At 31.4% G+C, this 12300-nt stretch overlaps 2 protein-coding genes across 2 annotated transcripts; one reads left to right on the top strand and one right to left on the bottom strand.

Moving 5' to 3' along the window:
* Nucleotides 1-3367: 3367 nt before the first annotated feature.
* LOC107190378 (UPF0536 protein C12orf66 homolog) lies at nucleotides 3368-5966 on the top strand. Its single transcript, XM_015579176.1, has 9 exons — nucleotides 3368-3448; nucleotides 3687-3833; nucleotides 3911-4062; nucleotides 4124-4264; nucleotides 4400-4538; nucleotides 4601-4794; nucleotides 4866-5016; nucleotides 5617-5724; nucleotides 5796-5966. The coding sequence occupies exons 1-9, from the start codon at nucleotides 3368-3370 to the stop codon at nucleotides 5964-5966; spliced, it is 1284 nt and encodes a 427-aa protein (XP_015434662.1).
* A 264-nt stretch (nucleotides 5967-6230) lies between these two features.
* On the bottom strand, nucleotides 6231-11705 carry LOC107190348 (WD repeat-containing protein 3). The gene is made up of 14 exons (XM_015579142.1): nucleotides 11529-11705; nucleotides 11222-11431; nucleotides 10344-10541; nucleotides 10109-10273; nucleotides 9823-10028; nucleotides 9576-9711; nucleotides 9298-9488; nucleotides 9034-9229; nucleotides 8691-8918; nucleotides 8354-8623; nucleotides 8025-8267; nucleotides 7780-7946; nucleotides 6477-6699; nucleotides 6231-6395 (listed from the first exon to the last, which is right to left on the bottom strand). The coding sequence occupies exons 1-14, from the start codon at nucleotides 11697-11699 to the stop codon at nucleotides 6231-6233; spliced, it is 2769 nt and encodes a 922-aa protein (XP_015434628.1). The 5' UTR covers nucleotides 11700-11705.
* Nucleotides 11706-12300: the final 595 nt, after the last annotated feature.

The following is a 12300-nucleotide window of genomic DNA, read 5'->3' as shown; positions in this document are numbered from 1 at the left end:
ATATTTACAAACAGTATTACCGAACAAACATTTCAATTAGATTCCTTCGAAAATTAAGCACTACAGGAAAAAAATTTATTCTCAATTTTTTACTTTTGTATGTGAATATACAGGGTATCCCCAAAATTATAGTACAGTTGGCTTGGTGGTGTTCTACATGTAAAAATCAGTGAAAAAAAAAAGAATAAGGTAATTCCACGCCAAATCGATCACTTTTTTCTCTCAGATGTCTTGAATTTTGTTCAAAATAGGATATGACATAGTTCACGTGCAATTACGGAGTGTTTAAGACATTATTTGTCGAGTCTCGAATTTGTTTAAGAAATACAGGCCTTTCAATTTTGCGATTTTTTCCCATTTTTCCGAAAATGGATTGTACTTATGAATTTATATCTCGGAAACTATTTATCGTATTCGGTTGATTCTTCTTTTGTTTTAATAAAAAAAGATCAACCGTTTCAAATAAAAATTTTCAGGTCGAAAAATCATTTTTGAAATACTGAAAATTATAAAGAAATTCTTATTTTGCAAATTTCGGTTCGATCTCACGATTTTAAAAATCTGAAAAAATACTACCGTATACGTTGAAGTGTTTTTTATACAATAAGCCTATCCGTACGGTGGTACGGCTCATATTAACGTCGCAGTAAGCTGTTGAAGACAGCAGTGCGCCCCGGCTCAGGTAAAAGAATCAACCGCTCCGCTATTACGGTCGACTGCCCCTATCGCTACCGCTCCAGATTATTTCAATGAAGTTTAAAAACAATATGGAAGTGTCAATGATAATTTCTAATTTATAACAATATAAAAAAATAATATAATTTAATTGAATCTGAAAATCTGCTGGATACGCATGCAATTGAATAGGACTTGACTAGCGCGTCTGTTCATTGCACTCCGTTTCTACTTACTACCATGACGATACATGCGTTTCAAACTAATTTTCAAATTCGATTTTCTTGAAAACAGAACCTCGAACAAAAAAAATTTATTCTTTTCTTTCGACTTATTTTTTCTTACAGAATTATGGCCCTGCCGGTTGTACCATGATTTTGACGGTGGAAGGTGGAGAAAATTTTCAGTAGGTAAATTTTAATGGTTTCGTCACAGCTAGAGAATCTCGTCTGTGGTTTCGTGTAGAGTGTAGTGCATTACACGACTCGTGTGTTGCTCCGGAAGTGGTGACGTTTCAGAGATTTCAAAACCACCTTTATTTTTTAAATAGAACTATGTATATATTTTTATATACATCAATTGATGTTCCCTGATAGCCAGTAGTGTACAAGTTTCGATCAAATTGCCAGCAATAAATGACAAAAGTTGTTTAAAAAACCATAACTATCTGTTTCCGCATTTGACTTGGGTTTTGCAAACAAGAAAAATTAGAAAAAAGATTTATGTCCTAAGATTTTTAATTTCTAATTTTTTATAACATTTCATTGAAATGAAAATAGATTAAGAATTCAAGTTTCAGTCAAGTATTAATTTTTAAAGCTATTACAATGAAGAAAAAATGTAAAGTAAGGATTACTAATTTTTATCTTTACTGTCATACAAAAATGTCCTAGTTCTGTTTTGCTTGATAACACGCAAATCGTTATCACTTGATATTTCTTCATCAACATGCTGTATAATAGAATTAGGCTTAGAAGAGAGGGTGCTCTGACTTTGTAATTCTTGTAAAACTTGTCGGTATGGAGCTAAACAACTTTGCAGATTTTTTTTTAACTTTTCACTGCGCGTTTTTGAAGGATCTTTATCAGTAAAATGCAATTCTAATTTTTTAGCTAAATCCATTCCCTCTATTACATCGTTCTCAGTTAAATTTAATGCTGATTCAGCATTCAGGTGATTTAACAAACAATGACCTGATAAGTTACTGTACATAAGGATAGTAAACTGATCCTTAGCAGTTTTAAAGTCTGATATGAACTTTTGATCTGCTGTAGTGTATGTATGAGATGGCATTTTTTTCCAGTATGATGAAAACTCATCTGCATTAACAATCTGGTCTGCCTTACATTCTTGTTTATCTATAATTTGCGGTGAATCCAATGAAAATTTATGTGTTGACTCTGCATCTGCTGCAACTCTCTCAGTTTGGAATTTGATGTTATGCAAAGACAATCTTTTCTTAAAATTTTCAAACCAGCCCTTACTTGCAGAAAATGAGTGTGTTATATCTTCTGTAGAGGAGGGACCATTTTCTTTTAAGTGTTTATAGATTTGAAGGGCTTTTTGCTTAATGATATTCCCACTTAAAGCAATCTGTTTATTTGTACAATCCTCAATCCAAATTGAAAGAGCATTCTCCATCTTAACAATATCTATTTCTCGTGCACGAAATGCACGTTTTGCGCCTAATGGAGATCCTTCTGCAACGTTTCTCCTTATTTTGTTCTCATTTTTTTTTATTGTTCTAATAGTTGCTTCATTTAAATGCAATGATTTTGCAATAGATGATGCTTTCTCTCCTTCATTCAATTTATCCAAGATTTCAATTTTCTTTTCAAGTGAAATAAATTTCCTTTTTAACGGAGTTTTATTTTTTTTGTTAGACATTGTATGAACAAACCTAAATAATAATAAAATTAAGAATATATTTTAAGGTAAACGTTACAATTATGTATCAGTTTAAAAAAAAGAATTTGTACATACCTCAAAAGCTAATTAGATGAAAATACAAAACAAAAATTTTTGTTAATCAAGATAAAAAAATGATTTGTGTTAACAATTATTCACGACATTCTTATAAATTCATTTAGAATCAGTTGTAGAGCTTTGAAATAGAAGGGGAATCCCCTCTTAATTTCACCCAAAGTTTCGTCTTATACGAGGGTCTCGCAGTTCTCAAACCGTGCTGTATCAAAACCGTGTTCTCAAAGTACTATGTTATATGAGGGTTATCTGTGGCCCGTGCGCTACCGTGTAGCCATACAATCAACGAGAACCGTGTATGTATACGCGATGACGAGAGAGTACCGATTTCGTAAATTCCAACTTCTGTCTCAACAATTGCACAAATGAACTTTTCACGGGTATAGAACTCACGGGTAGACTTCCCTACAGGGTGGTCTGGTCCGTATAAACATCAATAAACACGTAGAATTGAAAGAATTAGAATTTTAGAAAGTGTCGATTGTGACAGCGCCGATAAAAACACATAAGATGGTTGCACAAGTCACATTTTGTTAAATATCACACGATTTAATGGTTTTCTCGTCAAACGCAGAAATCTAATTTTTGTCAATGTATCACTCCTGGAAGGCAGAAGTTGGAATTTACGATTCGACGCGTCCAGACTCAGGACCAGTGTTCACTGTTACAATTAAAATTTGATCGCTACGTAGTGAAATTAGAAAGAAAAATGGATCATGAAGAGGAGTTTCTTAATACATTCTTTACTCAAGTTGCTCAATTATGTACTGACAAAGCTAAGGAATTAGTTGTAAGTGATTATTTTCGAAATAATGCTTGTACGATTCACATGATTCATAAGTAATTTAGTACCAAATTTGAGTGATTGCTAAATAATGTGTTTGCATCTGCAAAAAAAAGTGGTATTTGATGCAATATGTAACAATTGTGAATAATATTTCGTACAATTGTAGCAGTCATTTTAAAATAAACCTTTAATTTTAAATAGGATCTTCCTCAACATTGTGTTTTTTATGGCTTATGTTCAGGAAAAAGAACGTGGATCATGTCGTCAAACACAGTTGGGTCCATGGGGAATGTTACTTATGCATCTACCACAAATAGCAGTGGCAGAACATTCATATGCTGATCTGGGATTTCTTCATACTAAAAATAAAGGCTTTTTGAGAAAAGATGTAAATATATGAATGTTACAATAATAATGATTATTAGACTATTAAATTTATTTAATATTTATTTCAAATTTCTATAGAATTCACTCAAAACAGTATATGAATCTTTGAAGTCTGACTTGAAAAGAGTAGAAGAAATGACCAGGGGAACTAATTCTATTGGTGCAACAGTCGCAGAAGTTTCTAATCAACTGTGCCAATATATTACTGCAAAGATACAGTTGATAGATTTGTTAGTATAATATTTTTTAAATTTTTGGTTGATAATTGTATGTAACAGTATTAAGTTGCAGTTATGAAAAGATGTACCATATGAGTATAAACAACAAAGTTATGAAATACCAAGAGTTACTGCAGTATATAGAAGGAATAGTAGAAAGTCATTCTCTCTCTTGTTCACATTTAGCATTAACTGCTGTTAAGGCAAGTTTAACGTAAGTAAAAAAGATAGAATGCTGAAAATAAAAAATAAGATTACATCATTCAGAGATCTTTTGCTTATGATATGTGTGTTATATAAGTGGTTTTTAGAATATTTTATGAATTTTTTATAATTTTATTTTGATTAGTTTAGAGTGTGAAATATTGGTACAATTGACAAAGGCACAAGTTGAGCTACAACATTGGAGGTTCTTATCAACACTGATGTCTTTATATGGTGCACAAACACGAATGTCAGCCTGGGAAAGAACATTGCAAAGTAAAGAGGTCAGTAATACAGATTGAAATTAGGAAGAATAAATATATGAACCCTGAAATATGTTTTTTAGTCATGGAAATTAGGCTTCGGTGCAACTTTTCTGAAAGCAAATCAACAGCCTGCATTATACCAGTGGTTAGTCAAGCTGCGTAGTAGCATATTAGCTAAATGTTCTCTATATTTCCATACTACTTTGAGTCAGCAAGCCAGTCCAGGAGAAATGAAAAGTATCTTGAGTAAACAAAATGTGGATTATTATCAAAAGTAATATTTTTTCAAATGGTATCACACGTTTAAATTATTATTAGGAAAGAATAAATTTGCTTTTATTTTAGAATACAGAGCTTTCAACGGAAACACGATGTCCTAGCAGTTTTGATAATATTTGACTCTAGAGGAGTTGATGATTCAGGACCGGGTTACAGACATCCCCGTAGGGAGCCGAATACTTCCGAACATTTCCCTGTTGTTCTCAGCTGTCCAAGTGTAAGTTTAAATTACACCGTTCGAAAATTCCGTGTAAATAAAGGTACCGGGCATATAGACAAATTGAGGGTTGTCTTCAGATCACAAAAATCAGTAAAAACAGTACCAATTAAGAATTGTTTTTAACCAAGAGTTAGTTTAACCAAGACTTACTTAGAAAAATAAGTAGGAATATTTGTTCTTAAAATTAAAATTATGTGAAGATTTTAGGAAGTTAAATCTATCAGGTTGTCTTAGATCGAATGGTGTAAATGGTGGTATTAAATCAAATTAGCACAAATGGTGCAAAAACAGAATTGAATTTTTATATAGCCATGTGAAATAAAAATCATGTAAAAACCGAATAAGCGTAGTGTGAAAATGTTAGGAAATGCAGAAAATAAAGAATAATGTGAAATTTTATGCACCGATCTATGTACAAAATATAAGGTTTAATGGTATTGATCGAAGTATTATACGCGAAACTTGGTTTTCGAGAAACTCAGAATAAATAAGAAAACTTCCTTTTATGTTTTGAATTCATTTTTGTCTTAGTGATTAGAATGGATTTTCCAAAACTGCTAACACACATCTATACATATATTTTTATATTCGTTCCAGACGTTTGCACAGCAATCAATGTATCTAAACAATATACAGAAACGAATTAAGGAACGGCAAGCAGAACTTCTAGCTATGGATAAGATTGTTTATTGTAAAAATGTAAAAGTAAGTTCTTGTATGATTTTCAATGAACAAGTACGTGTATATGTAGTATGAAATGATACTTCTTTTTACAGGACCCGTGCGTATGTGCTATGTATAATACTGATCCTAGAATGACACTTATCACTGTGTTTGAAAGTGGTAAGCCAAGGGATAAGGAGTCTCATGTAACATCATTTATGACAGATTTGTGTATGCAGATTAGATGCAACAAAGTATATGAATTGTTGAAACTATCAAAATAAAGAATTATAAGTGCATACAGTAATATTATAATATTACCAAAGAGTCCAGTGCAGAAACATAAAAAATTATTTAAATTGTTTAGAAGCTGATAAGTATAAATAAAATTTGTATTGTTTACTAACATATTAACTACTATCTATTTAAAAATCAAATCCTTTAGTTTTATTATTTAATTATTTTAATAAAACAGTAAATAAAAGTATTCTTATACTTATTTATAATATATATATATACAAAATTTCTTTTATTATTAAGTAAAAATTTTATAAAGACATGATCGCTCTTTTTACTGCTTTTTCCTTATTTCTTCTTGCTTTATTTCTATGTTTACTGCTTTTAGTTGCATCTTTAAAAAGTTGAATTCCTTCCTTTTCTTCCATAAGACGTTGCATATGTAACATTCCATGTAGGTTGAATCCAACCATATCCTAGAAGAATAAATTATAAATAATTTTATACCCTCGTTAGAGAATTGCGTAATTTTGATTCGTATAAAGAATTGTTCTTACTTTTAGTTCGGAAACTTTTTTGATGGCTAATGTCTGTACAGTCTCTAATGTATGTAGAAGTTCTTGGTTAGAAGTAATTGGACCATGATGTGTTTGTACTAAACACAATGTTAATCTTGCTATTAATTCTGTATGATGATCCGATTCCAATAGCTTGGGTAGCATTTTAAGAATGTCACAAGCTGCTGAATATGGCAGTAATAACAATGTCTCTTCCAAATCACTAAAAATTTTATAATATTAGTTATTTCTCTTAATATTGATGCCTTTCAACTAATGTTAAAAAACCAAGAGTAGTGATTTTATATGAAAAAAGAAATCGAAAGTGGGGAGTAAGATTCTTTCGTAATTTCCTTTGGTTTCAAGAAAATTGGAATTGAACTTCAACCGGGGACGCTTAAACTGAAATTATAAATGCTCGAGTGGTTCGCTTGTGTAAGAGCCACGATTGGATAACGGCCGCGAACTGCAATCTCAATTTTTTCGAAAACAAAGTTACATAGTACGCATTTTTGACTTATATTTTGACATACAGGGTGTCTGTTTAACTGAAATCGGTGGAATATCTTGTAAGGAACTGAATAAAAAAAGTGTTCTTATAAAAGTTGTTTGGTATGAAGGGGGGAAATAGAGGTAAGTAATTTTTTTAGGTAGAGTAGTGGGAAAGATTTCAAGATGAAGTGAATTTTCTTAAATGGAATGCTATATTTTTTATTTATAATATGATAGCGTTTATAGAGATGAGTTTAACATAAGATCATTGAGTATAGTACCACGAGGGCCAAACTGCTGCTTGCGAGCCGCACACGGCTTTGTTTTACCCTTACTGCGGCTCCCATATACATATACAATATTTTTTTTATAAACTTGACACGTACTACATACACGTATGTAATATGATATTTTTGTACGTTTGTTGACTTTATTGTGCAGTGTGACAAAATTTAATACCGTTCTAATAGAGGATGCAGCTCTCGAGTATTTCTGATAGGCGATATATATATAGCTCCTATCCTGACAAGGTTTTGCCATCATTGGTATAGTAGGTCGTAAGTTAGTAGTAAAATAGGAAGGAGTCAGATCAACGTGAGCACAGGGCGCGTGCATCACCCACATAACCGCACTAGATTCGTGACTCATATTGATCTGCCTATTTAACATCTCACTATTTTACGATCTCCTATTACATTCAATGACCTTATATAGCACATTGTCGAACTCGTTCTTAAAACACTCATTATATTCGTTCCATCAATAACAGCAGTAATTGTTTTATAGATTGTTCTGTACATACAACTCCTACCTTGCTCTGATTCGTTTAACTGTTTCCAATAAGTAATCTTCCACAGTTGTACAATTGTAAGCCTGCATTTCTAAAGGAACAACAGATGTTGCATTCAATGCTGCTGCTTTCGATACTTGTTCACTATATGTTTTAGATACTTCTAAACATTCTAATAATAATTCAGCCTAAAAATTGTGTAATTTACGCATAATATGATAATATAACTTGTATCATGTATGGTAGCAAGCTTTATTAGTATTTACCCCCTTCTCGCTAGAGACCGTCTTCCTGGAAGGTAAAGATTGTTGCTTTTGTCCTGGAACAACAGTAGTTTCACCAGTAGCTAACTCGTTTTCTTGACGTTCCCTTTCTTCTTCTTCTTCATCTTGTAAAACTAAAGGCTCTGAAGTTCGTTCATACATCCTAACGACTTTATCAGATCCACATGATATAATGTAGATACCATTCGATGAAACAGCACAGTTCCATGCTTCACCTGAGTGTCCCTGAATATAAATTTTATTATTAGTAATAGTATAATAATGTAATAATAGTATTACAAAATATTTCTGCGTTTTGTTTTATAAGTTACCTGCAATGTTACAATTTTTTGGAAAATGTCGGCATCCCATTGTTTTACTTTTCCATCTTTTCCACACGTAAAAATGTAATGAGTCCCAGGAACAAAAGAAAGCCCTGTTACAGAATCATCATGTGCAAATATTGATTTGTGACAGTCCCCGAAGTCTAAACCCCAAATTTTGATATTTCTGTCAGCAGAACCAGTAGCAATAAGTGTTGAGTCACTGGATATGTCCATACACAAGACTGGTAATTTATGTCCGTAAAGCGAAATGAAGAACTAAAATAAACTCGTGTAGTTTTTCTATTACGTATGAAAATTCTCTATCATAATTAGAAATAATTACCTTAAAAGTGTCAAGGAAAAATATTTTTACAGTGGAATCAAGCAGTGCGACTGCAACAAATCTGTTGTTAGGGCTTACCCTTACGCATAAAACACTATCTTCAAGTGTTAAAGTTCTCATATGTAAAACAGATAACACTTTTGCCTTTATTTCACTGTCAGGATCTTGAATTAATTCAAAATTCCAAAATTTAACTGTTTGATCTCCTCCACCACTTACTACTCCTTTCTACAAAAGTATGAAAAGTAATTTCAAATTTGTAGAATGCAAGAAAAGTATTGTAAAATTGAGCAGTCTAAAATAAATGTAGTACTGGAAGTATTCTATCTCTATATGATATTACCCTATCAGGAAGTAGTGTAATGCTCCAAATTTCTTTGGCATGTGCAGGTACTTCTTCTAATATATCACCTGATGCAATATCGATAATTAACATTTTCCCATCTTTTAAACCTACTATTAAATGTCTATCTCCTGGTACAAATGTTGCTGTTAACGCATACCCGCATTCCACAGTACGTATACATGCTAAAGTTGGTCTAAAATTAAAAAAATGTATAAGATATCATCAATATCATCATAAACGATACTTATTATATTTTAATACCTATTCCACAGTTTCACAGAATCTCCACTTGCTGTTGCAAAAGCTAAATTATCTGAACTAAAACAAAGTGTACGAACATCAGTACGGTGACCATGTTTTGTTATGGACCTTAGATGTCTTATTTCAGCATCTTTTTCTTGTGTAAATAGAGAATACAAGTCAATGGAATTATTATTTAATGCAATGCATACCTACAAAAATGATATAGAACTTGATTTCAACAAAATTTGAGGAATCCTTAATTAAAACTTTATATAAAATTTTTTGTCATTACTTACTCTGAGTTCACCTCCTTTACCCATTATCATATTTAATCCTTTAGCCTTAGCAGACACTTTAACCACAGGTAAGCGAACAATTTCATCTTTTATTGTTGGTACACCTGATAAATCTGCTTCATTATTATCTCCACTTCTAGTAGTAAAACCGACACGTCATATTAAAAATTCGTTAAATATTTTTAAAATTCTTAAATTTCTTCCAAAACTCAATAATTTAGTTAAAACATATCATATCTTTACATACTTTACTGCTTTTTTTCTTTCTTTTCGTAATCGTTTGACCACATTTTCTTTTACTTTGGTATCGGGTAATAATTTAAATAATTCTATAGTATTATCTAAACCATGGCATCCAATGATAGTTTGTGTTGTATCAACCTCGAGGGATACAACTCGTCCACGACCACTTCTCAATATACTCCCAGCCTTTTCACATTTCAGAGGATATTTCTATTAAAATGCAACATGTTTGTTAAGTAAAAGAAACACAACTATGTTGTAGATAGAATTGTAGACTGGTAAACACATACCAGGTCGCTGACTTCTGCATCATTAGTAATAGTTAAATTTTGCAAATTTGTTTCAAAGTCTACAGTTGCACCATCAGTGAAATATATTTTCCACACTTGTAATTCATTATCCTTACAACCAGTAATTAAATACTGATCATTTTTAGCTAATGCCAAAGACCATACCTTAAATAACAAAGTTTTTTTTATTAGTAACCATACAATAAAAGTTAGATAGTAGATATCTAATATTCACCTCTGTTCTGTGATTAACAAGTGTTCTGAAATTATGTTCTGTATTTAAATCCCAAAATTTTACAAAAGTATCTTTACTAGCACTGATGATAATATTGTGCTCTTTCATAAATGCTAATTTAGTTATTACACCTTTATGACCATTTAATCGACATATTCCTGTTTCTGCTACTACGTCCCAAACAATAATATCTGTATCCTGGAAGACATGAAAATTAGTATTTTAAAAAATCCAATTATTATTTCCAATGAGTCACAATTGATACAGATGATAACTTCTTTTTCATTGAGGATTTATGATAAAGAGTATGACATAGTTAATGTAAAAGCACAGAAAAGTGACTGAAAAAAATACTTATTATGAAATAATGAATGGAACAGAAATATTATTTGTTACGAAATTATAAATAAACTGTTATCAATAATTGAATTAATAATTTTTTGGAGACCTCATCTTAATTATGTACAAATTTTCAAATAGATAAAAGTATTAAAAACCAAATATATATTCTCATAACAGAAGAATCATTATATTTTGAAGATATATTCTTGAACTTAAACAAAGCAATCCTTAAGTAAATAGACCTTCTAGTTTATTATTACTGTGGTTCTATCATCTGCTCCAATTTACACAACTCACTTTATAAATATTTACATTACCACTCAAATTTATTTAATCATTTATTTGATGAAAAATTAACTCAACTTTTTTAGAGTGAGACAGATGCTAATGGATATAAATACTTCAGTTTTTATTTAAAGTTAATACATATTATTAAAGGAAAATGGTAAAACAATAAACTGCATTCTTCTTTTTTTTGTAACAAGCGATCAAATATTTTTGAGCAGTAACATATTTTGTTTACCATAATATCTTACTTTTGCACCAGAAGCTAATCTATGTCCTTGTTTATCGTATACCAGAGTTGTAATCTCAGACCGATGACCAACAAATACACTTATATTTTCACCTGATCTTAAATCAAATGTCTTCACAGTACCATCTGCATAACCAACTGCTATATGTCGCTGATTTGGAGATGCAGCTAAACATGTTACATTCACTTTATCTCCTGACAATACTTGGGCCTAAAATAAATGACAATAGTGTGAATGTTCTATACTTTAATTACACAAGTAGTATTATAACGTTTGTTACAAATTACAAATATTTATAGTATTTTACCTTTTCTCCTAAACGTAAATCCCATATGAAAACATGTTCACATGCTCCAACTGCCACAAACCTACCTTCTTGTCCTTCTAATGTTACAAAAACAACATTACAAGAAGGACTAACTATTACATTTAAATTCCCAGCTGCTATGTATCTCAAATATTGTTTCGTTAAACCCATGTTTAATTATTAATTATAACTTTGTAAAGCAATAGATCACAAAGAAAAAGATTTATTTGTACAAAAAGTTTTTTATATTACATAAATAACATTCTGTTCAAAGTAGGGTTTCATGATCGATGTTTTTACACTCAACATTCAAATGTATACTGTTTATGTTTGAAATACGAATGGTTGTTTAATACTTAAACGTTTGATTTATAATTTAGGTTAAACGCGCACATGGTCAACGTTGGGCATAGACATAGGGATATTATTTATCAATTGCAGCGCGTAGCTAACAGTAGCCAACGACGATCCAACATTACTGCAGGAACTCGGCTGGCAGACTCGCGCTGTGATTGGTCAGGGTTTTTCGTTAATATCTCGTTAACAAAGCCTCGGATAACATTTTTGTTAATTGTTTCAAATCACCTCACGAGTTTCAATTTCCGGATCCTCCAACATTTTTGTTACACCCTGTAAGTAGACTCCAGTTTCTATGGGACCTCTGGATCTCTGGCCGGTTAATCCAAAAATATACGTTAAACATCATTTAACAGCACATTTCGCGTTATACGCGTTATGCACAAGGGATCTAGCAAATTTTGTATATATTTTA

The sequence above is a fragment of the Dufourea novaeangliae genome, unplaced genomic scaffold (assembly GCF_001272555.1).
Source record: "Dufourea novaeangliae isolate 0120121106 unplaced genomic scaffold, ASM127255v1 scaffold177, whole genome shotgun sequence".
Lineage (NCBI taxonomy): Eukaryota > Metazoa > Arthropoda > Insecta > Hymenoptera > Halictidae > Dufourea > Dufourea novaeangliae.
Note: the sequence above shows the minus strand (reverse complement) of the source record. Positions and strands in the feature narration are given on the sequence as shown.